We start from the raw sequence: 27,578 nt of genomic DNA, 5'->3' as shown, positions 1-27,578 counted from the left end.
CTGGAGCTATTTGTGTTGTTGTAAGAATTTTAAGGTGTTTTATTTATATATAATAATTGTTATTAATGTACCAAAAACAAATAAGGCCACATGTCTGAAAACCAGCACAGGAAGACAGGCCTCACTCCCAACTGGCCAAGTATTTCTTTGTCTCAGGAACAAAGGGGGGGGGGGTTGCCCCTCCAGCTACTCAGCAGACCTCTGCCTGAGTGATAATCTCTGGCATCCTGATATCTGAGTGTCAGACAAAAAGGTGTGATTAACTTGGCTGGGATATAGGGAAATGTAAATATCTTTTGTTTCAATTGATGGGTTTTGATGGAGGGCGAGAGGAGACATGGGGGCAGGGTCCAAGATGCTCATGTGACTGCTACCAGACCCTCCCAATTTGTGATGTAATTCTAATGTATGGAGGGGTGGTCTTGAGCTGGAGGGGGGGGGCAATTTCAAAAATCTATATAGGAGCTTGCATGCCTTTGTTCGGGGTCTTTTTGCTTGCAAAGACACCCTGCTGCAGCAGTTCTAATAAAGGGCGACCGCCTTGCTTTGGGAGATTCTGTATCGTCTCTATTTTATTCATAAGTGCTCTTGAGAGGAGGGGAGCCCTACAAAGGCTCTCCCCCCGGGTTCGTGGACTCCCTTCTGGGGTTGAACCTAATTTTTATAACAGTGTGCATGAGTAACAGAACAGTAACAGAACAGAAATGACCAAGTGTTGGAAGACATAAGGGGAAAGGATGGCTTCTCTTTGGGTCCCCCCCCCCATATATCTTCTTTGAAGAAACAAACAGGTAATATACAAACCTTGATGTATATGGCAGAGCAAGTGAGTGTGGCTCATGCAGGGCTGCTGTTTTCCCGCAGTGTTCGCTTCCTCTGGAACCTGAAGTCTTTACAGCAATGCTTGCTATCCAGTCTTCTAAAGTCTATGTGTTTGGGAAGAAAAAAAATAAGTTAGTTTTCATACAAAGCTGAAACATGCTTGATTCTTTCCGTGCCTATAAACAAGAACATCTTGAGTTTATCTGACCAGGGAACAAGGAAATCCAACAAGGGTTGCATAAATGCTCCTGTTCCACCAGAAATTTACACTTGTAAACAGTCGGTGACAACTAATCCCCTTCTGCAATACATATACATGGCATCCATACAAACGCAGATCCTAAGATTTGGGCAATATGCAGTGTCTGCATCTACAGTTCAACGATTTTCATACATTGAGAAATGTTTGCACCACAAAACTAATGAGTTAAAGCCATGTAGTTGTGACTATTAACATGACAAAGATAAATTTGAAGATCAGGATAAGTTTTGTGGGGTTTTGTTCAATATATTCCATTTTAATATGGTCCATATTTTGCTTTGCTTTGAAGTCTTTGCTCTTTTTTGAGGTTTCGAATATGAGTTGAAACCGCCCTGGGAAAAGTATGAAGCATAAGAATTACCTCTGGCTCATAGCGAATGATGATATTAAAATCCATCAGGAAAGGGATGTTGTTGACGGTAAATCTTAACCCCGCTCCATCCCGAACTCGTGCAAAACCCGGCCCTGACCAAGTCACAGGCTTTCCAGGAACAGATTCTCTAATAACAACATCCAGAGCAGGGTTCCTGCCAAACAGAATTGAATCCTGAAAGGATAGATTTGCATTTTAAATATCACATTTATTCAGGAAACAAAATGAATCCTGTGGAGCCACACACACTTTCATTTCCCCTCTTCAGTCACCATCAAAGCCTACTCTTGAGTGGAGGGTCCCTGCCAGTCCCATAAGTCCTTTGTGAAAAGGGAAGATGAGTTAGGCCAGCTTCAAGTTCAACAGTAGTATGAATAATTGAAGTTAGGCGACTAGGGCCTTCTTACTTACAATCAGGGCGGATCTACACTCTTAGTTTGTAACGTTAAAACGCGTTATTAAAATGTGACACCAGAGGGTGTTGCAGAGCAGTGAGCCACCACCAATGGGAAACTGCATTAAACATTTTAAGCATTATTAAATATAACGTTCTAGAAGATCAATGTAGATCCAGCCACAAATAAACACCACTCACTAAAAAAACAACTCTGCATCTAACAGTTAAGTTGATGTTGTATAACATTCACAAATAGAGTCGTACCTTGGAAGTCGAACGGAATCCATTCTGGAAGTCTGTTCGACTTCCAAAACGTTCAGAAACCAAAGCACGGCTTTTGATTGGCTGCAGGAAGTTCGGGTTCCACATAATGTTCGCAAACTGGAACACTCACTTCCGGGTGTGCAGCATTTGGGAGCCAAAATGTCCAAGTACCAAGGCTTTCGCGATACAAGTTACGACTGCACTCATTGAGTGTTGCAGAAACTTGGCTACTATCTCCATCCAGGTTATCAACAATATTCCTTATATCTCAGCAGACTAACATAAAATCAGGAAAATGTGCGAAATATGCAGAACTTAAATAGTTTTTAAATTTTTATTTTACACCCTTGATGTCTTAGTATTTCAGGCCAACATGTCATTGCATTATAACCAGATTAATTACATTTATTTGAGATATCTTATGTCTTTTGGAAATGTTAACAGCATTCTGAAGCCTTTCTTGGCAGGGAGAGGCAATAATTGCATAGGACTGGAATGAATTACAGGAATGTCCCATTCACGAGGACTACAAAATATGAGAAAATTATGTACACAAATCAGAACCAATGGTCCATCTAACCAAAAACTGTCAATCTTGACTCACAATAGCGAAAGATCTACAGGCTCCTAGTCCTCCTACCAGGAGATCCAGGGACTGAATGCGGAACTTTATAAATACAAACCAAGTGTCAGTAAATTCTCAAATCCTCTCACCTATAACTTAATAGGTTACTCATTGCTTTGCACAAGCCATAAGCTACAGATAATGCCATGTGACTCAAATAAGGCAAATATATTTCAGTTCTCCAAGGATCCTACCCCAGACTTTTAAGAGATGGGATTCCCTTCTTTGAAATCCCTTACAAACCAATTAATGCGACATTCGTGTTACCTGTCCAACGGTTGCTTTTCTTATGCCTCGTTTCTTGTTTCTGTTCAATACGATCTTTCCATTTTCAATTTTGAAATCATAACCTTGTTGCCGAAAATAGACATCACACCATGGTAAAGCTGTGGGCTGAACCTTATAAACAGGTGTTTTAAGTGGTGGTAGTGTCAAAATGCTGGTTTTCTTTGGTTTTTTAGTTGACACACAAACACAATCAAACAATGGACAACTAGGAAAGCAAGGAATCTGCACAATTAATAGTCTAAGCCATATATTATTCTCCATGTCAAGGAACTTGGTACTACTAACCTACTTACCAGTGGTGTACTGAGGGTGTGTGTGTGTGATGGGGGCGGAGCACCCTGGGGGGAAGGTGACACTCGGTGCCGCCACCCCACTCCCAAGCCGCTGCCCGGCACCCCTTCCATGCGGCGGTGGCCCAACCGCACTGGCTGCCGATTAGTTTCTAAGCCCAATTCAGAGAGCTGGTATTGACCCATAAAGCCTTATACATTTTAATGTATTTTAATATTTGTTGGAAGCCACCCAGAGTGGCTGGGGAAACCCAGCTAGATGGGCGGGGTACAAATAATAATAATAATAATAATAATAAGGCTCAGGACTACAGTACCTCATGGACCTCCTCTCTCCATGTGAACTGACCCTGCGATCATCCTCTCAGGCCCTTATTCATGTGCCCCTTCAAAAGGTCTGGAGGGTGGCAACATGAGAACGGGCCTTTTCTGCAGTGACTCCCCATTTGTCGAATGCTTTCCCCCAAGGAGGCTTGCATGGCGCCAACATCCTTTATATTTAGGCGCCAGGCAAAAACTGTCCTCTGTAACCAGGTCTTTGGCCTTTACTTATCTATGACCATTTAGAATGCATTTCCTTTCCCTTTGGTTTTAACGTATCTTGTGTGGGGTTTTCTGTCTGTCTGTCTGTTTGGTTGGTAGTAAGTCACTTTGGGTTGCCCTGGACAAGATAAAGAGACTAACTAACTAACAGAAACATAACCGTGCTTAAAAGTACATCTTACTACATCCCATACATGGACAGATTTTTTGCGGTAACATTGTCTATAAATATTGTAAATAACATAAATTAAAATATACTGCCATTCGATCAACATCTTTCATTCTTTCCTTCTCACTTCTGCTCCTGCTCTGACTCCCCTGTTTAGTTTTGATCTGCATTACCACAACTGCACTTTGAATATGGGAAAAGTAAAGGACCCCTGACAGTTAAGTCCAGTCGCAGGCATCTCTGGCGTTGTGGCGCTCATCTCGCTTTACAGGCCAAGGGAGCCGGCGCTTGTCCGCAGACAGTTTTACCAGGTCATGTGGCCAGCATGACTAAGCCGCTTCTGGCGAAAACAGAGCAGCGCACGGAAACGCCGTTTAGCTTCCCGCCGGAGTGGTGCCTATTTATCTACTTGCACTTTTGGCGTGCTTTCGAACTGCTAGGTTGGCAGGAGCTGGGAATGAGCAACGGGAGCTTATCCTGTTGCGGGGATTCGAACTGCCGACCTTCTGATTGGCAAGCCCAAGAGGCTCAGTGGTTTAGACCACAGCGCCACCCGCGTCCCCTATGAATATGAATATGGGAGGTAACACCAAATAAAATACCAAAGGTGAAGATCCTGGGAGTGGCATCGAGTCTTCGGCTTCATATATATAATAGTCCAAAGGTAAGAAAAAGTAGCCTGGAGCTGGCTCTGAACACTGACGGCCCACGATGTTCGGAAGGCACTCACACTGACCATTAGTAGGTGTGCACCTAGCAGAAAAAAGAGGAAGACGAAACAGTACAAAAACTGCACAACCATGGACAAATGCTATACATCACAATACATTCTTTCTTTATGTTTGTGTTATTGCCCTATATTAGCAGGGGAGTCTCCCCAATACAGCTAGTAACCTGTTGCACTGATGTTTGGATTTAATCCATAAATTCACTCTTGCAATTTCCAATGACTCTAACGGCAAAGGAAAGAAGGGCAAAAATCTGCACCACTTTCAGTGGGAGCTTGTGGCACAACGTTTCTTAGATGTTAAATGAGACATTTGAAACGGGAATTCATAGACTTACAAGTTATTGTGGGCACCACCAATGTCACAGCCACAGGGAGAACATCCGTGTAGATTGCTCCCAAGGCCCCAGTATCCTTGCTGCAGTAAAATAAAAATGGAAACCGGTTAACCCCATTTGACATTAAAAACCGTTTTACGTACTGAACCTTTTGATTCCATTCCGTTCTCTGGGGATGGAGAACCTGTGGCCCTTTGGATCTCATTGGGCTCCAACTTCCAGCCAGTATGGCCAATAGGGCTGAAAGATGGAAAATGAAGTCCAGCAATATCTGGAGAGTCATAGGCCCCCCCACATCTGCTAAGGAACATTGAGCGTATGAACAGATTAACATGGAAAGGAGTGCAGGTGGGCAGCACTTGCTTCCAAAATGGAAACAGGCTAAGTAAAGAGCTGGGTTGAATTTCCCTGCTTTCAGTCCTAGAACGGACTCCCACCCTCTCTAAAAGTGGCATGTCCAAAACCCATATGGGCTTTTCCTGGGTTTGTAACCTAGCAGCAAGGCGTGTTTCTTGGGTTCTCCCTATGGCAGTACACTAACTCTGATCCCCGCTTCCTTAGCAATTTGTAAAAGACAAAGAATTTTCAGCTGAATACCATGGATTGCCACTTTGACCTTTGCTTCATCACTTCCACAGCAGAAGAGATTTTTCAAAAGGTAAAAGACAAACCCACAGGAACTTTTGTCAACGCAGAATACTGCAGTATCTGTCTCTGAAACTCTCGCAGGTACCTACAGGGCACTCCTCGCAATGTTGCCCAGTGGCAAACCGCTGGCACAGACACTCTCCAGTCACTGGGTTGCAAGCAGAGAAAGACAAGCTTCCTGAAGGGTTGCAGCTGCAGGCTGAAAGGACACAAAGCACAATCGCCATCTCCGTGAGGCTTCGCTTCACATGCAGCGGGGATGAGCCCTCAGTAGAAATAAACTTTCTAAGGCGGAAAACACCGTCTGCCCCCAGTGACCTTCATTCCAAGGACACAAATCCCAAGGGGTGTGCTGGCAGGACACCTGATCTCTCTTACCACTCAAGAAACGGGTGCGCATAACAATATATAGTTTTGAAGAAGCCATGGAATACAATGGACTTCCATTTGTTATGTATTTCCTGTGGCTATTCATGACACTTTTGCAATTGGCAGCTTGGGTAACATGCACAGCTAGGGGATGTAAAAGATGCTTCCCCCCTCTCCTTTCCTCTGAGTTTTATAATACAGCTTTTGCTTTAAGGAAAAAAAAGAAGATCTACAATCCCTTGGTTGCAGTACTGAACCAATGAAGTGATTGTGGCCTGGTTAAACCATAGTTTGCAGCAAGCCATAGTTCAATGCGAACGAACTGCATACTAGAGTGCTCATGTGGTGCTCCCAGACCCGTCTTAAGGGGATCTGCCGCCCTGGCGCGGCTATCCCTCCGGCGCCCCCGCCATGCCGCCTCTCCGCCGCCTCCCTCCCGCGCTTGCCGCCCCTTGGGAGGGGGGTGGGCGAGCGGGGGGTGAGGGGCGTGGCGCTGGAGCGGCGCGGGGCTCTGCGCGCCCTTCCAGCGCTTCCGGGATGGGAGGCGAGGGCGGCCGGCTCGCGCTCCCGCGCAGCTCGCGCTCCGCGCGCAGCTGGACGGCGCGGCGCTGCTGGGCAGCTCGCGCTGCATCGGGCGGGCGGCTGGCTGCGCGCGGGAGCACGAGCCGGCCGCCCTCGCCTCCCAGAGCCCCAGCTGGAGTGCTGGAAGGTCGCGCAAAGCCCCGCGCCGCTCCAGCGCTCCAGCTGGGGCTCTGGGAGGCCAGGGCGGGCGGCTTACAGCCCGCCCGCCGGCGCGCGAGTGCCCGCCTGCCCGTGGGGGCGGGGGCGGGTTGGGGAGGAGGAGCCCGGTATGCCGGCGGGCTCGCGGGGGCGCCCCTGGGGCGCCCAGCGCCCTGGCGCACCGCGCCACCGGCTTCTATGGATGAGACGGCTCTGGGTGCTCCTTCTCTTCTCCTGCTCCACCACAATGAAACAAGCAAGAGTCTGGCTTCTCATATTGCCTTGACCTGGGCTTGCAGTTTGCGTTTCTCCTACAGGAGCAGGCGAGGAGTACCACGCGAACTTTAGAGCAGTGTTCACCAGCATGCTTGCGTTTGCCAACACCTTGAACTAATGTTTGTTTCAAACTACAGTTTAATGTGACATACAGACTAAGCCACAGTTTTAAGGCAAGTGTGTTCTGATAATCATTTTTTTAATATGAATTTATTGGATTTTCAAAATTAAACAGATTACAAATACACCCAATACACACAAAACAACACAATTAATTAAAAATCCTTCACTTCTTTAAATACTAAACCTAGGACTTCCTTGCGACCTCTCTTATGCGTTCATTTCTAATCTTCTTTAGTAACTTTGTAACATTGTAAAATCTTATTACTTTCATCTATTCTTAATCTTGCTATTTTAATCAACATATCTCAAATCATACAATTTGTTCTTATTCCAAATCTTAACTTCTTATGTCCTTTCTTCACTTAACTTAGTAAAGCTGTTGCCCTTGTTATTTCTGATTCCAACTTCGGAAATATAAAAATCAACACATTTTAACAAAACCTAGGTATTTCTTCCATTCTCAAAATCCATTTCCCCCTCTGATGTCGGAGTACTGTGGTCAGCATTCATATTACATCTCTTGAATCCCATTACCCCACCCCCCTCGTGTGTTCTGATAATCAAAGCCTTTAATGGGGAGGAGGGGGAGAAAGAAAGAAAGAAAGAAAGAAAGAAAAACATACGCTGACAGCCAAGAGGATCACTTCCACTCAGCCCATAGTAGTTTGGCTTGCACTTGTCGCAATGAACTCCTTCGACGTTTTCCTTGCAGTGGCATCGGCCAGCGATGGTTCCAAGAAATGGGTCTGTCCGATCCTCGCACAGCCCATTGTACAATGTACCTTCAGGGTCACATTCACAAGCTATGGACAGATAGGCAGTCACAGTTGTAAGTGGAAAGCAGTTAAATGGAAGCATTCACAGACCAGAAATTTTAATGAGTCATTGCAATAGTCAGCCTTGATATGGCTAAATTCACCCCATACCCTTTTAGTGAAAAGCTCGAGTTTAATATACGTTTGCTTAGGGAAAGGGTCTGAAACTAATATCACAGAGCGGTCGACTCCTTGACTGTAAGAGAATATGAAGCAGCACAATTGCGAGGAGTGCAAGTTGTACACATTTTTACACTTCTGTGGAGTCAGACCTCCAAATCCAAACAGGATGAATATGATGAAACAGGGATAATTTGCCAGATAAAAAGATCGAGTGTGGAATGAAAAACATGGTAGGGCAGTGCATAGAGGCAAGGCGTTCTCCCTTTTCTAAAGAGGGGTGCCTTAGGGCCTACTTTGTTGTCTTAAGGAAAGAGGAGCCCTATTCAGGCAATACAGCCACAAAGGAGTACAGATATGGGGTGAGAATGCATCCTTAGCTTCTTCCATCGCACAGCTCCTTCCAGTTTACCCGTGTTCTGTAGCGGGGAGCCTTTTCTGTTTGTGGAGGATCCATGGAAGATCACAACTCTTTGTAACACAAATGGCAGAAAAGGCTCTCTGCTGCAGAAGCTGCTCTAGAATATGGCGTAACTAGAAGCAGCTACGGTATGTTATGATGGAACCATGCCCCCACCTCTGAATTTTTCCACCTGCGTTGGCCGCTCGTGGCTAGAGGGGATGTTGTCCTATGTCCTTCTCCCAGAACTCATTTTCTGGTACTCTGCATCTTAAAAGGTCTTTAAGAGCAGAGGTGTTTTCCATTGCATATGTGCCTGATCATTCCTAATCCAGTTCAGATTTCCCACATTTTCTAAATCAGCTCCTGCCCATCGTGTACAACTTGCTGGTCCAGGCCCCTGTTGTTTAGCATCTTGGATCACCGATACGAAATACTTGATTTGTAAGCAAATACCACGAGTTGGGTCCAGGCTGAGCAAACTGAATTTAGGTCCCATTGAGATCAATGGGATGAGTAAATCGTTGCTTTCAGTGGGAATGGGCTTTGACTAACTGAGGCCTGGATCCAGCTCTAGGGGTCATCCTCCAGGAAAGGTCGCACACTTACGGATACATGCACGAGGGTCCGAAATTGTCCTCTGTGGGTCTTGATAAAAGAAAAGCTTGCAGCGATCACAGTGCTGCCCCATGGTATTATGCTGACAAGCTTCGCATACCCCACCGCTGATGCGGTTATTAGAAAGGTACACGGCCATATCAAAGTGGCAGTTTTCAGAATGACCATTGCACTCACACTCTGAAACAGAGGACAAAAACAGAGGTATGATGTAGACAGGAACAGGGACACCGCAAACCCAATCCCTTAACGGTATGTTCATCCAAGTATACTAAAAACAGACTCTGAATTCTACTGTAGCTTCAATAACTTTGCATGCGGAACCGCAGATAGCTCTTAATCGGAAAGGCACTTTCAACAGAGAGTTGGGCCTATCAAAGCACAGCACTTCCAAGCACCGTGCAGCGATGGCCGATTGCTATTCACAAGACTGATAACAACGAAGTAAATCACTTTGAGGTACTTTGGCAAGCGTTTTCCTGCAATCCTTCTGCTGGCCTCCAGGGAGCATCATTGTAGAAATCTTTGCACCTCTCACAGGACAAGCCATCTGTGTTGTGCTCGCAGAGGCAGCTCCCATGGACCTGCAGCATGTCAACAACAAATTTAAAACACACAATTATCACCCGTGCTTTTCTTTCCTGGGATGTGATTCAACAGAAATGTCTCTCGTCCATGTCCTGCAGAAATTAACTGGGTGTGCACAGCTCAGTTGGTTGGAGCATGGTGCTGATAACACCAAGTTTGCAGGTTCGATCCCCGAATGCAACAGCTGCATGTGCCTGCATTGCAGGAGGTTGGACTAGATGATCCGCAGGGTCCCTTCCAACTCTATGATTCTAAGAGTGATTATATATGTAAGTGCACACTTGTGCACACACTTGTATCACTTACTATTATTTTTAAAAATCTAGCTTGTAAAATATATATTAAAGGTAAAGGTACCCCTGACCGTTAGGTCCAGTCACGGACGACTCTGGGGTTGCATGCTCATCTCGCTCCATAGGCCGAGGGAGCCAGAGTTTGTCTGCAGACAGCTTCCGGATCATGTGGCCAGCATCTGCTTCTGGCAAACCAGAGCAGCGCACGGAAACACCATTTACCTTCCCACCAGAGCAGTACCTATTTATCTACTTGCACTTTGATGTGCTCTTGAACTGCTAGGTTGACAGGAGCTGGGACCAAACAACGGGAGCTCACCCCGTTGCGGGGATTCAAACTGCCAACCTTCTGATCGGCGAGCTCTAGGCTCTGTGGTTTCGACCACAGCGCCACCCACGTCCCAAAATATATATTACCAGTAGTCAAACGAGGGTGGAGTGCCCTGGGCACAATCTGGGAAAGGATAAGAAGTGAGCACCTAATGGGTCACATGTTGCTCAGAGGCCCACAAGGAGTTTAATGGGGCTTACTGCCACCAAAGTGGGTATAGGATTGCAGCCCCAGTGATGGTAGGAAGCCAAGCTGAGTGATACCACTGCAGCTTCTCATTGTACGTGTGCTTGCAGCCTAATAAAGGAAAGCACATTTCATAGTAGTGGGGGAGAAGGAAGGGAAAAGCCAGAAAAATGTGAGATTTTATTAATTTGTTTGTTTAATAGAAGACCTTTCCCCTCCAATGTAGCACCCAAGGCAGCTCACAGAAACTAAAAACACACAATAAATACAAAGAAATAAATAAGTAACTCTCTTAAAAACTGTGGGATGTATCATCACTGAAGCAGTCAAATAGAACATTTCCTGTTGCCTAGAGTGGACACACAAGGAAATGTTGTTCCAGACAGGGAGGATTTCCTGTCATACCTGCTCTGGAGCATCCTCCCCATGTGTGACCAGGTAGATGGGCATGATACTAGCAGACCCTATAAAAGGGCTAGTCACGCAGCCATCTTCCTTTTTTCGGCTTACGGAGAATGGAAGCCACAAGGTTGAAACTCTGAGGCCTAGCTCAGATTTATTTTGTCTACAAACGTAACTGTATTATTATTATTATTATTATGAGTGAAATAAAGGGTAAATTTACCAGGAACAATCCAATCTGGACAAGCCAGACTGAATTGCTCAACTTAAATGATTCTAACGAATCCATCAACTTGCTTCCAGCAATCTGCAAGGGAATGTGCTCTGCTGCTTGCTCACTAGTGTGAGTGAGGAGGGATAATATCTAACCAAGATATCATCTCCTACTTTCCTCAACATTCCCACAAAAACAACACTTAAAACCAGAAGTACAACACCCACTCTCCGAAGGCCCTGCCACACCAGTCAAGTTAGTGGCCAAATTCCTGCCTTTGCCTGCCTGTAAAAGGAAAACGGAGAGCCCAGCCTCCCATGAAAGGAACCCCCCAATTCTGGGAGCAGAGACTGAAGGTGATGGTACTGGGAGAAAGACCCCCCCCCGGAAGATCTCAAAGATATGGTCCTTCAGACAGGCCTCAGCAGAAGTGTTCTACTTTGGCACGACACACCTTCTGAGCAAGAGACATCTATCCAAGTGACATGATCTTGGCAATTTAGCAGCAGTGCTCTCAGATGTCCACAAGGATTTGTGCCCATTTTTCTCACTCACAAAAATGGAAGGTTTCCCTGGTTGGGGAACCTCGTGGATTACGTTTGACGCATACTGTTCACTGCTTACACGCAAATGCTTCTTATCCAAATCTTTATCGTCTTTTTTTTTTATAAAAGCGACTTCTTCCTAAGGTAATCAGCCCAATCTACACTCACATAGGCAGCATCATAATTGGGGAATTCCAAGATCTCTGCTGGATCACAGTGAGCTCTCAGTTCTGGCAGCTAATTGGATTAAAAGGGGAACTTCTCACCTTATTGATGTAAACCTCCAAAATGTATTTTGTATAGTTAAGTTTTTACCTCTGTCTTCAGTACATTTTATTTTATTTTATTTTATTGCTATGGCTAGCGGCTGATGCAAATAAAGATTCTTCTGATCTGATCTGACCATCAACACATACAAAAAAGGGTCATTATCAGCAAGGTTGGAGAAACCCCCTGAGGTTTGTAGAGGTACAAAAGGTGGTGTTGGGGGATGACCCCAAAACAGTCCAATGAAAAGCAAGCATGATCAGGGCCCACAGAATACCGATTTAGGCTTCATACATGCTATACTTTTAAACCACATTCAAAGCACATTTTCTCCCTCAAAGGATTCTGGGCACTGTAGTTTTTTATGGGTTGCTGGAATTGTAACTCTGTGAGGGGTAAAATTATAGTGTTCAGAATTCGGCAGAGGGTGGGAGAGTAGTAGAGAAATAGGCTTTCAATGTGCTTCAAAGGAATAGTGCGGACACAATTGACTTTTAGTGGTAGTGTTAGAGAGGAGAACACAAAAACATAATTAACGGAATGGAATACGTTGGGAGAGGGCATTAGTGACTGGCCGGCTGGCTGGCACCATGAACAGGAGCATTTCACGCAGGAACATTTTGCTGCAGGTTGCATTTGCAGAGGAATAATTTTTACATTTTTCAGTCACTGGTCACTTCCCTCTCTCTTTCTTTCTTATACAAGCTATTCTAGGCAAGTTAAGAATTATTGCATTTATCTATAGAGAAACAATTCAAGTCTACACACACAGCACTGGCTATTAACTGAATTATATCCGCATAATTACAGCTGTGGCATTTTCCTGCTATTAGCCAAATATGATCTAATTACTCTTAGGAATATCTCTGCAGTACCTTACAGAAGCTGGATTCTTTTTGCCTCTAATAAAGTGTCAAGAATTGGAAGATTTGTGACATACCATTCCAGGCTCATGGAAAACATCACCTCTCAGATTTTGCCCCGGGCCACAGTAGCTGGCATGACCATTGCAAAAACAGCTTCCGCGAACAATCATCTCGTAAAGCGCATAGTAGTATTTTTCCAGAGGATCACGCCGCTTTTGTCCAAGTAAAGTATCGCCAAGCGTGTGAAGCTTAGTAAAGTTTATTCTCAGATTTGTTAAGGTAATGAGCTCTGTAAGCAAGGGACAATAAATAATTAGTTAACTGGCCTCAACATTGAGTTGATGCAATTCAAGCACAACAACAGAGATCATTCAGGGTATGACTTAAGGGTTAATTCTCTTATTAGATGGTGGAGGCGGAGGTGTTGCTTAGCAACCAGGCAGAGTGGCATGATCTTTGCTGAGCTAGCACATGTTCTGATTGGATGTCTCCCTGCTATGTACAAGGTCTGAACCAGGGGCGTCGTAGGGTGGGGGCGGTGGGGGCGGGCCGCCCCTCGTGCCGCCCCTAGGCGGGTGTGTGCGGTGCTGCTGCTCCCGGGGTGAGGGAGCGGCGGCGCTGCACGGACGAGGCTCCCGAAGCGGCGGCCCGGCATCCCCGGGGGCGGGGCGCCGCCGCGTGTGCATGCGTCATGATGGCGGGGCCGCCGCTTCGGGAGCCTCGGTGAGCTGCAAAGAGCCCCGAAGCCGCAGCCTGGCACCCCTTTGCGCTACGGCAGCGGCTTCGGGGCTCTTTGCCGCCCGCCGAGGCCCCCAAGCCCCCGCCCGGCATACCCCGCACACACACACACACACGCACACACACGCCGCGATGCCCCACCCCCCAGGGGTGCCTCTTGGCTTCCCGCCCCGGGCAGCCAAGGGGCTAGGAACGCCCCTGGTCTGAACTGAAAAAGGCAAAACCTCTCTGCTTCTTTCTCCTCAAGTTCTATGCTGTTTTTGTTCAGTTTTGCGCAGTAAAGTGGGTTTTTTCCTTTTCTCTCTGAACTGTCTGTTTTATTTATGCGATTTGTTAACACTGTGAACATACAATGCTGCCTTATATACCAAGTCAGACATTTGTCCCCACCATGCCTAAGATTGAATACTTCAGATGGCCATGGCCTTCCAGAGTCTTCTCCACCCTTTCCACCTTGCTTCATCACAAAATTCAACTTGGTACTTTCTATGTGTAAAGCAGGTGTAGGGAAAATTTGGCCCTCTTGTTGCTGAACTACAACTCCCATCAGCCATAGCAAGCATGACCAATGGCCAGGGATGATAGGAGTTGTAGTTTAGCAACATCCAGAGGGTTAGAGGTTCATCACGCCCAGTGTAAAACATCCTTTGCCACTGAGCTTTGGCCCTTTCCACTTAAAATACCCAATATAGTAGCTCTACCATAGATGTAAACATGCCAATCTTCGCTGAAGGTAGCAGACTGCCAAGGTGGTAGCTTCCACATGTTGTTGGGACTCCAACTCCTATCAGCCCCAGGCAGCCTTGCCAGCGGTCAGGGAAGATCAGAGTTCGAGCCCATCAATATCTGGACCTTGGCTATTTCTGCATTAGTATTTTGTATGAAAGCAAAAGAATTTTTAAAGGCATTATGAAACTCCAAACTACCTCGGATGTATGGGCTGTAGGGATCTTCTATTTCAAAGCTGGGATCCAGAGCTTTAAAAACAACCTGTAGAAATGCAATGAAGATTTATACTGTCACTGTAAAATTAAATGACTTAATGTATTTTTCCGTGTATAACATGCCCCCATGTATAAAACGACCCCTATTTTTTTAGGACCGCAACAAAAGAAATTGGGGCCATATTCCCTAGAGTTGTTCAGCTTTTTTTGGGGGGGGAGATTGTCCAGAGTTATTGAGCCACCAATCACTCTACAGCATGCCCGCCAGTGAAAATTGCTCACATTGCCGCGGTACACTAGCTGCCAAAACCAATCGCCTGCCCCCCCTGCTATCCGCGTATAATACAACCCGCAATTTTTGCCTATTATTTCTAAGGAAAAAATATTGTCTTATACACAGAAAAATACGGTAACTGGAATATGTTCTTACATAAGAAATGCATAGCTAAGGACTACACCACTGAAGCCTAAATAAACATTAAGACTAAATCCTTACGATGAAATGAACTCAAAGAACAGTCATACCTCCCCTTCAGTGGAGGGCTCGATATCTGAATATCTTGAGTCACAAACAACATCTCCAACAGTTGTGGCTGGCCTCGAAGGAATATCAGGGAAAGAAGTAGCACAGTCTTGCGCAAAATACCTAAATACCTTCCAGGTTTGACCGTAATCTGTGGAGCGCTCCACCAACATTGCTGCAGGCCGAAATGTCTGTGAAGAGAGAGAACGTCATTCAGATCACTCCCACCATGACCACCTCGGTCCTTAGTGGCGCCAGGGGGAAACCTGCATCTGTGGACTCCCAGATGTGTCCTCATTTATAGCGAGCTTGTCTTGGGCAGGATTCAGATTTTGACATGCCACTACAAATGTTTCTCGAGCATTTACAATGGCATACAATAATAATAATAATAATAATTATATATATGCTTATCAGTGGATGCACATGAGTGGCTTGCCATAGACTGACCACGGTTGGAACTCATCTGAAACAAGGTTTTCACTTGTTTCTTTGATTAACATTACCTGCTTCTCAACAGACGTTCTTCGCAAAACTGTTACAAAATACACATCAAAACATAAACAATAAAAACAGTATTCAAAGCCACTTAAAACATCTATTTCATAATACCAATAAAAGCCAGCAAAAGGGGGGGGGGAATAGCCCAGCGTAATTTAAACATACGAAACAACACCATTTCGACATCTCAGGTTACAGTTCACCACTGAATGCCATGAGAAAAAGTTGTGTCCCCATTTGTAAGGATTGAGGGGTGGGCTTCTCTGGTTTCACATGGAATTGAATTCCAGCAAAAAGGCAACTATTCCATGTGCCAGCCAGGCTAACTGTCTTTGTAGGCAGGTCTTAAGGCAGGGGTCAGCAAACTTTTTCAGCAGGGGGCCGGTCCACTATCCCTCAGACATTGTGGGAGGCCAGACTATATTTTGAAGGGGGGGAAATGAACGAATTCCTATGCCCCACAAATAACCCAGAGATGCATTTTAAATAAAAGCACACATTCTATTAATGTAAAAACACCAAGCAGGTCCCACAAATAACCCAGAGATGCATTTTAAATAAAAGGACACATTCTACTCATGTAAAAACACGCTGATTCCCGGACAGTCCGTGGGCCGGATTGAGAAGGCGATTGGGCCGCATCCGGCCCCCAGGCCTTAGTTTGGGGACCCCCGTCTTAAGGCATGGGTTGGTTGATTTAAACAGTTCTTTAAATAATTGGGTCCCAAACTCTTCACGCATTTCCAAACTATCTTTAAAGGCAGCCCCATGCCAGTGTTCGAAACTCCCATTGTTCTAGGCGCATTTTGCGACAGGGAATTTCATTAGCGCGAGCAGTTCCTGAGTTCCGGGCGCAATAGTGCACCCAAGATTTCAGATTAAAACTGCAGAGTGGAAGGAAAGGAGGACCTTTTTCTGCCTCCCCACTTCCAGCTACTCTCCAAAGACTGGAGAAGAGACCCTCTTAAGAATATTTGGGTGTGGGTGGGCAGGGGAAGGACTAGATCATGTGAAAAATGACCATAATATTTTAGCTGCAGTTCATTCATTTTCAGCACTGTATTCTATATATTTAAAAAGTGTGCCTACGCATTCCATTGTTGCGCCCACAACCTCGGTTTAAGGTGCTGTTTAGCTCTTAGCTTTCACATCTCAGTTTCTAACACTGCCCCACGCAGAGCACATTGTAGTAGTCAGGCCTGGCTATCACTAGTGTGTGGATAACTGAGACACTGTCCATTTTCTCTCGAGAAGGCAAAGGAGCTGAAGCTGATAAAAACCAACCCAGCTACTGCTGTTGCCTGTTAGCCTTGAGCTCAACAGCACTGCTAAAATGCAAATTTGACCCTTGCGGGGAATGTACTCATAACAACCCTTCATCTGGGTTTTCCCCACCCACAGAAATTCCATCTTATCTGGATTAACCTCAGTTTCCAACCCAAACTTGCCTCAAGGCGCCAATCCAGAAGTTCAACCGCCTCTTTAGGATGAGGAGATGGAAAACAGATACAAAGTTGAGCGTCATCTGCATACTGATGACATTTCAACCCAAACCTCCAGATGACTTCTTCATTAAGATCAACAAAGTACGAAGATTTGAAGTCCAATATCTATCACATAATAGCCAATCCTTCACGTATTAACCAATGCTTCTATCTGACTGTTACTCAAACTCTGAAGGACAGCATATGCAAGGATTATACTTATCCTTAAACAACACTCCAAGGTAGTCTAAGCTGAGAAATAGTGATTGTCCCCAAATCACCCCAGGAGCTTCATGGGCAGGTGAGGATTTAAACACAAGTACTTTAGCCCCCCAGGTGGCGCTGTGGGTTAAACCACAGAGCCTAGGGCTTGCTGATCAGAAGGTCGGCGGTTCGAATCCCTGCCACGGTGTGAGCTCCCGTTGCTCGGTCCCAGCTCCTGCCCACCTAGCAGTTCGAAAGCACATCAAAGTGCAAGTAGATAAATAGGGACCGCTCCAGCGGGAAGGTAAACGGCGTTTCCGTGCGCTGCCCTGGTTTGCCAGAAGCGGCTTGGTCATGCTGGCCACATGACCCGGAAGCTGTCTGTGGACAAACGCCGGCTCCCTCGGCCTATAGAGCGAGATGAGCGCCGCAACCCCAGAGTTGGACACGACTGGACCTGATGGTCAGGGGTCCCTTTACCTTTACCTTTACTTTAGCCACAACACACAGATAACACATTAAACAACAACATACAGGTACATTGCACATCTGTGGAACTCCTTGGACAACAATTCAGATGGCTTGATTTTCCAAAGGAGTTTTCAGTTTACATGGTTTAATTAAAGTCGCTAGTCTATAAAACAATTTAAATATTACATGATTATGTAGTTATGTGCAGGGTACCTTGAAAGTCAGGATAAGGTGGCTGAACTGAAACAGATTTTCTAAATCCAGCCTAATGCTGACATGGTCAACACCTGAAATGGAATGAAGAAAGCATTAAGTAGTGCAAATTATCTATTTTATATGATAAGTGTAGGATATGGCAAACTGTACGAAAGAACATTAGGTGGAACATGGCTGGATCAGACCAAAAGCCTACCTTGGTCCACAATCTTGTTTTTCACACGACCAACCAGATGCAAACGGGAAGTTCAGGAGCAAGAAGTGAGGGCAAAATAACTCTCCACTGTTGTAATACCCAGCAGAGACACCAGCTTATGAGGATGATGAGGGAGCCTGACATTGTACAGTGGTACCTCTGGTTATGAACTTAATTCGTTCCAGAGGTCTGGTTCTTAACCTGAAACCGTTCTTAACCTGAGGTACCACTTTAGCTAATGGGGCCTCTCGCTGCCGCTGCACGATTTCTGTTCTCATCCTGAGGTAAAGTTCTTAACCTGAAGTACTACTTCTGGGTTAGCAGAGCCTGTAACCTGAAGTGTTTGTAACCCGAGGTGTTTGTAACCTGAGGTGTTTGTAACCTCCAAAGCAGGAGAAGGGAGAAGGAGACTTTGTGCTTTTTGGACATTGGGGGAAGGGCTGGCCCTGAGCCCAAAAACATTGGGGGGGGCGCGCCATAAAGGGCTTGGCCTCCTGGAGCTGGCGCTCATGTTACCCAGTGACTGAGATTTAGAGACATGAAGGGTCTACTTCAGATTAAGTGAAATTTCCCCAACAGGACAAAACTGGAACAAAGATGGACATTTTCTGGCACGCCAGTCACTAATTGTCATAGGCTGTAGCATAAGTCTCCTAATCCCTCTCTTCCTATAACAATTAGAAGGAACAGTTAGAGCCACAACTTTGTGTTTTTGATGCTTCTGAGCTGCTCTTTGAAAACAATCTCAAGATCGGTCTCTACCACCAGGACAACTGAGAGTTCCCGGGATTAACAAACTGCCCTGCTTCAGTCCTGCCACCTGAAAACTGGGGGTGGGGATTTGGGGATGATCAGAACAGCTGCTCGATCAAGACTTAACTAAATATGCACGCACATGCAAAACTTGCAATATTATGCTCCGTTCACACCACTTGTTTGCACAGCAACGAATCCATAAGGGTCATATAAAAACCAAACCTTGGCATGATTTGTAAAGTTTAGCAGAACGCTTGCAGGTGAACGGCGGGTTCTCTTTCTTCAGAGGAAATGAGTAATTGGCACCTTGGATTCGGGACACTTTTGAAATTGTTTTTTTTTTTTTTTTATAAGATTTTATTATTTTCTATCAAGACAAAAGGAAAACATAGCATAAACACCAACATTAACAATACAGAAATACAATACATAAACACAATACAAAAACACAATCAAACAATTACAATAAAAAGAAACATATACAAACCTTTAAACTAACACTTATCCTCTTACTTTTCTTGTTTCTATCTTCTCTATTTTAGGGGACTTCCCCCATTCCCTCCACTGTCTTCAAAATCATATATATCTTCTAGGTAGCTTTGTATCTTATTCTATTCACATTTGCTCAGTTTTTAATGTGCTTTACTTTACTTAATCATATCTTAACTTAAACACCAAATCTTAACATATTTTCTAACAAATAAATCCTTCACACAAAAATATCTTACTAACAATTTTGTCTAACATAAACCTGCTAAAGCCGCTATTCTATTTGATTCTGCTCAAATATTCAGTTTTACTGATTTAACTAGATAATCTTTAAATTTCTTCCAGTCTCGTGACACCTTCTCCTCCCTCTGGTCCCGGATTCTGGCGGTCAGTTCTGCGAGTTCCATATACTCCATCATCTTCATCTGCCATTCTTCCACCGTTGGTGTCTCTTCGCCTTTCCATGTTCTTGCCAATAAGATTCTAGCTGCTGTTGTGGCATACATAAAAAACACTCTATCCTGACTGGGTATCTCTTCGTTAGTTATGCTCAGAAGAAATGCCTCTGGTTTCTTACAAAAGGTAACCTTCATTACCTTCTTGAGTTCGTTATAAATCTTATCCCAGAAAGCATTTACCGCTGGGCACAACCACCACATATGAAAAAAGGTACCTTTCGCATGTTTACATTTCCAACATACATCTGACATTTTGGTATTCATCCTAGCTATCTTAACTGGTGTCAAATACCATCTGTAAACCATTTTCATTATATTTTCTCTTAAACTATGACAAGCAGTGAATTTAATACCTTTTTGCCACAATCTCTCCCAGTCATCCATCATAATATTATGTCCTACATCTTTCGCCCAATCTATCATTGACGATTTAACCAGTTCATCTTTCGTATGCCACTCTAGCAAAAGATTATACATTTTGGAAAGGTTTTTAGAGTTCGATTCTATCAGTTCTGTTTCCAGTTTTGATTTTTCTACTTGAAAACCAACTTTTTTGTCCATTTTAAATGTTTCATATACCTGATGATAATGCAGCCAGTCGGGGACCTGGCTTTTCACTTGATCGTAGCTTTTTAGCTTAAAAGAGTCCCCTTCCTGCTGCAATATGTCCATATATCTTAACCAATTTGCAGACATGTTCGGTCTCTTGTAGGCTTTGGCCTCCACTGGAGAAATCCATCTAGGGGTCTTTCTCTCTAACAAGTCTTTATATCTAATCCAGACCTGATACAAGGATTTTCTAACTATATGAGACTTAAAAGTTCTGTGGATCTTAACCTTGTCATACCAAAGGTATGCATGCCAGCCAAACATATTATCATGTCCTTCCAAGTCCAATACATCAGCGTTCTCTAGTTTAAACCAATCCTTTAGCCAGCAAAAGGCCGCTGCTTCAAAGTAAAGTCTTAAGTCCGGCAGGGCAAAGCCTCCTCTCTCTTTAGAGTCTGTTAGAATCTTAAACTTGATTCTTGGCTTTTTGCCCTGCCATATAAACTTTGATAAGTCCTTTTGCCATTTCTTAAAACAATCCAGTTTGTCCAAAATTGGTATGGCTTGGAATAAAAACAGCATCCTTGGTAGGACATTCATTTTTATCACGGCAATTCTTCCCATTAACGACAATTTCAATCTTGTCCATATCTCCATGTCTTTCTTTATTTCCATCCACAGTTTTTCGTAATTGTCCTTGTACAGATTCAAATTCTTGGTTGTGAGATTGATACCTAGATATTTTACTGTTTTAACAAAATTGAGGCCAGTGCCTTCCTGTATTCTTTGAATTTGTTCTGCACTCAAATTTTTTCCTAAAACTTTGGTTTTCTGCTTGTTTAATTTGAAACCAGCTACAAGTCCAAATTGTTCAATTATTTCCAAGGCTCTGGGGACACTGCTTTCCGGTTCCTGCAGGGATAACATCAGATCGTCTGCGAAGGCGCGTAGTTTGTATTCTTTCTCTCCCACACGAATTCCTTTTATCTGTTTGTCCTTTCGTATCATATTTAGGAGAACTTCCAGGACCGTAATAAAAAGTAAAGGGGAGATAGGGCACCCTTGTCTTGTTCCCTTTTCAACTTCAAACTCCTCCGATATCACACTGTTTACTATTACTTTAGCTCTTTGTTCTGTGTAGATGGCCTTGATGCCATTCAGGAATTTTTCTCCAACTCCCATCCTTTCCAAATTCTTTTTCATAAATGTCCAAGAAACTTTATCAAATGCTTTCTCTGCATCAACAAACAATAGTGCCGCATCTGTGTTTATGTTTCTCTCCAGTTTTTCTAAAATGTCCACAATAATTCTCGTATTATTACTAATTTGTCTTCCTGGCAAGAAACCTGCTTGGTCTCTATGTATATAATCTTTCAACACTCTTTTCAGCCTTGTAGCCAATACATTTGCAAAAATTTTATAATCCACATTCAAAAGGGATATTGGACGGTAATTTTTCATTTGAGTCTTATCAGTATCTGGTTTTGGAATCAGTGTGATAAAGGCTTCTTTCCACGTCTCTGGTGCCCTATCTCCTTCTAGTATTTTGTTGCAAATTTCTCTTAGCGGCTGCGATAGCCAGTCTTTCAATGTCTTATAATATTTTGCTGTTAATCCATCCGGTCCTGGAGCCTTCCCTAATTGCATGTTATTTATTGCGTCTTCTATCTCCTGTGTCGATATTGGGTGGTTGAGAGTAACTAATTTTTCCTCTGGGACTTTTTGCAATCCATTCTTTTCCAGAAATCGGTCTATTTCTGCTTCATCTATCTTCTCCTCCTTGTACAGTTGCTTGTAGAATCTTTGAAAACACCATCTGATTTCCTCCGGTTTCTCCACATTTTTTCCATTTACTACCAAAGTATTGATGACATTTGCCTTTTGTCTTTTCTTCAATTGCCAAGCTAGTAGTTTTCCACACTTATTGGCCGATTCAAATGTTCTTTGTTTCATCATTTTCACTTTCCATTCAATGTCCTGATTCATTATATTGGCATATTGGGATTGCAAGTATTTGATTTCTTTTTGGATTTTGACACATCTGGGATGTCCTCTTAATTCTTTTTCCTTTTCTTTGATTGATTTCAACAATCTCTCCATTTCTGCATTTTGTTGTCTCTTCTTTTTTGCTTTTTCACTAATGAGAAATCCCCTCATTACAGCTTTACTTGCATCCCAAGCAATTCTTTTCTCCACTTCGGAACTCCAATTTATCTGAAAATATTCTTTCATCTTTTTCGCCGCTCTTTCTACTAGCTTGGTGTCTCTCATCAAAGCGTCATCCATTCTCCATCTAAAAGAATCCTTGGAAATCATTTTTAAATTTAACTGTACCGGATTGTGATCTGAAAGAGTTTTAGGGCCAATTTCTGCCTTTTGTATTTTTGGAGCCAATTCATTCGAAATCCAAATATAATCTATCCTTGACCATGACTTCTGAGATTCACTAAAATAAGTTGCCTCTGTGTCTGTAGGGTTTTTTAGTCTCCAAGAGTCCACCAAATTCAAATTATCCACCATTTCGAAGAAAGTCTTTGGGAGTTTCCCATCATTCGTTAATTTAGTTCTTTGAGATCTGTCCATTAGTGTGGAAACTGCACCATTAAAGTCTCCAAGGCAAACTAATTTGTAATCCAAATAGTCCAACAGCAGATCATGTATTTTCTTATAAAAAATTGACTTTCCATCATTTGGTGCATAAAGTCCCAGAATCAAAAGTTTTTCGCCTTGTATATTAATTTCAATTGCGATGTATCTCCCTTCTTCATCTTTAAAAAGCTGTCTTGGGCTATATTTCTCCTTTGCATATATCACTACTCCTCTCTTCTTGACCTTATCCGATGATATAAACTCTTGGCCTAATTTTTTGTTCTGTAGTAATCTTCTATGACGTCGGGCTATGTGGGTTTCCTGTAAACATATTATATCCAAATTCTTCTTTTCTATGCTGTAAAACACTCTGCGTCTCTTTGGTCTCTGATTCAATCCCCGGACATTCCATGTCATTAACTTGAGCGCCATTTTCCTTTCTTTAATCTTCTCCTCCAGTTGCTTCTCCTTTCTTGTCTTTCTCTGAATCCTGGCTTGGACCTGGTAAACTTGGTAATCCCGGCGGTGATGGAAATTCCGCTGGAAACCTGTAGAATTGTGCTGGGTCGAGTGGTGTGCCTTTAAATTGTTCCAGATGCTTGTCCAAAAACTTTTGCTTCTCCGCCAAGGATCTTATTCTTATCTTTTTTCCTTCAAACGTAAATGCCAGGCCTTCTGGGAATTCCCAACTGAAGGGAATTTTCCTTTTTCTAAGCTCAGTCGCCAAGTCGTTGTAAGGAACTCTTTTGTCAAGGAAAAATCTGGGGATATCCTTATAAAAAATTACTTTGTTCTGCTCTACCACCAGGTTATTTCTGTAATGCAAGTCCAGAAAATAGTCCCTGTCGTGTCGATCGTGTAGCACAATCAAACAGTCGCTGACTGTTTTATTGCTTTTCTTTCCTCTGGAACCTCTTGGACCAAATCTGAAGGCCTTCACTATGCGCGCTGAGACGTTAATTTCTTCTATCTCCCAAAATCCTGAAAATAACTTCACAATATAAGCTTTTAGGTCTTCCCCTTCCAATTCTGGAAGACCCCTTAGGCGGATGTTGCCCTCTCTCTGATGTAGTTGCAGAAATGCGAGAGACTCTTCAACAGTTCTCTGTCGTGTTCCAATGTTCTCTATCTGCTCCAAATCTAAATTGTCCAATTTTTCCTCCACCTTTTTTATTTTTTCCTTAACCACTTTAATTTCCTCTGAGTCCTTTTTCAGGGTGGTCACCTCCTGCCCAATCCTATTAATTTCTTCTCTGTTCTTCCTTACATTCTCCTCAATTTGCCCAATTGATTTTTCCAGGTTCTGCGTAGAATTTTTAATATCAGCTTTTATGTCAGCTTGTAATTTTTCTATTGCTGAGTTCACTGCTGTATTTCCTGATGAAACTTGATCTTGTGTTTGCTTCAACCCTTCAGTAACGCTTTTCAATCCTGCTGCAATTTCTGCCACACTAACAACCAATTTCTCCATTTGTTCCTGTAGAGTTAGGGAAACAGAGCCTCTTTTTTGTGCAGAGCTAGCACCAGTTGTTTTTGATCTAGTGTCCATATCCTGTGGGCTCTGCAATTGTAATCTCAAGGTCACTCCAGTTGCTGTGGTAACAATCTCAGACATTCACAGCAGAAGGCCAACAGTCCCAAAAGTAAACACCAGGTGGCCAGCAGCTCAGTTCTGAGAACAAAGAGACTGCTGAGCCAGGAGCCCACACCAGTCCCAAAAATCCAGCTTTTAGGCAAAGAGTTTAAATTTTTCAGAATATAAATTCCTTAAAGCCAAGAAGGGTTTATTTTCATGTAGCCCAAGTCAGTAACAGTTCCTAACTTGCAGTGTTACCACCGAAGTCCATAAAGTAACTTGTATCTGGTTACAAAAAAGTCAAAATGTCTCCACTGGTAAACAGTCACTGAAACACCAACAAAGAAAAAATGGCAACAATGTATCACAGCCCGCTACTGACCCGGAATCCTAATCCAGAGGGTGAGGGGCATCTTCTTTTGCCATATCAACTGTTTTTAAGTCTTTAAACATCCTTTAAACAACTTTTAATCAACTTTTAAAAAGTTTGGCAGAATTCGCAAAACTTTCCCGTTAGTCGCGGCTTTGATCTTTTAGCGCTACCAAGCTCGCGCAAACAGTTCAAAGGGAACAGGCTTCCTTTTGCAATTTCCTCTGCAAGCAGTGCTCTTTAAACTTGTAAAATAATCCAATTCTTTAACTTACAGAGTTTCTTTGGAGGTTTCTGTGTAGGAAGTGCCGGGTGCTCAGGTCTGGCGGGATCGCTGCTTTGATCCTCCGCAGGCAGTCGCTTCTTCAGTCCCGTGCTGGAGCTTCGCTCGCCTGGTTTTCCCCCTTACGAGGGTCAATCAGGAGCGGAGACAGCACGTCTGGGACCCACGAAGCCGTCGGTCCACGGGACGCTCTTCCCGTGGCTTTAAGGGACCCGTGGCGCAGGCACGGAGATCCCTATCGCCTAGCGGAGGACGGAGCCGTCGGACTCCCGTCCGCCATTGACTCGGCACCTAACCGGAAGTCCCTTTTGAAATTGTTAAGGCAGCAGCATCTGCATGCTCCCCTCATGTTGCCGGCCTGCAACTTCATCCTTTACCATTGGCCACGCTGGCTGGGGCTGATGGGAGTTAGTTACTGTGACGTTTGAAGGGCCACAGTATCTGCACACCCGATCTGGGGCCTACTGGAAGCTCTGCTGTTGGGCTGCTGCTGCCACTACCATGAACACCAACTATCTTGAAAAGGGCAGGGGGGAGGGCAGGTTCCTGTATGGGCTCCCTGCCAACTGGGCCTAAACTTTGAGGTTCAGCCTAGATTATTGTATTTTAACATTCTGTTGGAAGCCGCCCAGAGTGGCTGGGGAAACCCAGCCAGATGGGCGGGGTATAAATAAATGAATAAATAATAATAATAATAATAATAATAATTATTATTATTATTAAAAACTGCATTCTGCTAGTGAACGTTACACACGTGTGTTTTCTTTATCAATACCTGTGCTTACACTAGGTCAATGGTTGGCAAAAAAAATTAGCTGTGGGCCGTTCCACTGTCCCTTAGACCTTGTGGCGGGCCAGAGAAGCGGCACCGGGGGTGGGGAGCTGGAAGAAGAGGTAAGGGGGGCAAGTAGTCCTCCTCCTCCAGTTTGGTGTAGTGGTTAAGAACGGTGGACTTGTAATCTGGTGAACCGGGTTCGCGTCTCTGCTCCTCCACATGCAGCTGCTGGGTGACCTTGGGCTAGTCCCACTTCTGTGAAGTCTCTCAGCCCCACTCACCTCACAGAGTGTTTGTTGTGGGGGAGGAAGGGAAAGGAGATTGTTAGCTGCTTTGATACTCCTTCGGGTAGTGATAAAGCAGGATATCAAATCCAAACTCCTCCTCCTCTTCTTCTTCTTCTCCTCCTCACCCCGCAGCCCCAGCTGCTGCACTGACCTTCCCAGGGCTGCCACCACTGCTGCTGCTGCTTCTCGTGGGTAGGCAGAAGGAGCTTGTCAGCTCTGCTCTCTGGCCCACAGGAGCACCAAGGCGGGGGCGGGTGGGGGGAAGTTGAGTGGCGCGAAAGGGCTGGCTCCGGAGAGGGGCTGCTTAAAATGGCGCTCAGCCCAATCCCCTTCCTCCTCTAGGCAGGGCGGGGAGAAGCCAGCAGGAGGGAGGGAGGAGGCGCTGCCACGGTGTGTGTGAGGGAGGGGGGGGATGGAATGGCGCAGCCCGAACGAACAGAATCCCCACACCAATCCACGGACAGTCCGCGGGCCGGATCCTGAAGGCAATTGGACCTGATCCAGCCCCTGGGCCTTAGCTTGCCGACCCCTGCTCTAGGTCAAGAAAGCTGTTAAGAAAGCTGCTTTTTCCAGAAGGAAAGCAAATCGTTTAAAGTCAGGACAGGGAAGAATCCATAGTTAGTGTACCTGGGTGCACCCTTGCATTCCCAGTAGAGCAATGGTTGCATGAGTCCTCATTGCCTCTCTTTAGTATGTGTACCTACCTATTGTGTGGGCGAACAACATGATAGCATCTTCATAAGTATGAATTCTAGCTGAAGATAACTGAAATCTGCCTTAGTTTTTTGTGGGTTTCTTGAAGAGAAATGCTATTGAGCTATGCTTGACATCAGTTTACAAGCTATGAGCTGGTTTTATCAAATAATCTCAAAATCTCATTACAAACAGATATAAACTCCCATATTTAATTTTTTTTATGATTTTCAATTTTATACATTTCAATAATTTTACAATCATGGTTAACATTTCAAAACTCAACTTCCTTCCCCCTCTTTCTGCATTTCCTTAAATTTATTTTTTATATTTTCTGCATATTCCAAATTAACTTAACTTAATCGTTTATAAATCATTTCTTCATCTACTTATAAAACAGCAGGATATTACAATAATCCTGCCAATGTTCTTATCTAAACTTCCCTGTAATGTAAGTAGAGATAGGCAGGCAAAGAGCAGGAAAGTTCTGCTTCACTGAGATTCTGGCTGCTGTTCTCATGATGTGGGCGAGCAGTTCAAATGGATTTGGCACCCACCTAACAACAAACCTAGTGCCAGCCCCCTCCCCGACAATCT

The 27,578-nt window shown here is 44.2% G+C and overlaps 1 protein-coding gene across 1 annotated transcript in view; it reads right to left on the bottom strand.

Annotated features, from left to right (window-relative positions):
- Window positions 1-27,578, bottom strand: part of LAMB4 (laminin subunit beta 4) — a 68,568-nt gene that overhangs the window by 22,703 nt on the left and 18,287 nt on the right. Inside the window, exons 5-17 of the mRNA XM_033163531.1 lie at window positions 17,958-18,031; window positions 15,087-15,275; window positions 14,544-14,607; window positions 12,954-13,168; window positions 9,651-9,771; window positions 9,179-9,367; window positions 7,858-8,037; window positions 5,836-5,945; window positions 5,099-5,178; window positions 4,636-4,786; window positions 3,011-3,142; window positions 1,446-1,631; window positions 805-926 (exon numbers count right to left, since the gene is read on the bottom strand). Coding sequence (XP_033019422.1) covers window positions 805-926; window positions 1,446-1,631; window positions 3,011-3,142; window positions 4,636-4,786; window positions 5,099-5,178; window positions 5,836-5,945; window positions 7,858-8,037; window positions 9,179-9,367; window positions 9,651-9,771; window positions 12,954-13,168; window positions 14,544-14,607; window positions 15,087-15,275; window positions 17,958-18,031 — 1,813 coding nt within the window. The remainder of the gene's footprint in view (window positions 1-804; window positions 927-1,445; window positions 1,632-3,010; window positions 3,143-4,635; window positions 4,787-5,098; window positions 5,179-5,835; window positions 5,946-7,857; window positions 8,038-9,178; window positions 9,368-9,650; window positions 9,772-12,953; window positions 13,169-14,543; window positions 14,608-15,086; window positions 15,276-17,957; window positions 18,032-27,578) is intronic.

The sequence above is a fragment of the Lacerta agilis genome, chromosome 10, assembly GCF_009819535.1.
Source record: "Lacerta agilis isolate rLacAgi1 chromosome 10, rLacAgi1.pri, whole genome shotgun sequence".
Classification (NCBI taxonomy): domain Eukaryota; kingdom Metazoa; phylum Chordata; class Lepidosauria; order Squamata; family Lacertidae; genus Lacerta; species Lacerta agilis.
This window is presented reverse-complemented; position numbering and strand designations above follow the sequence as displayed.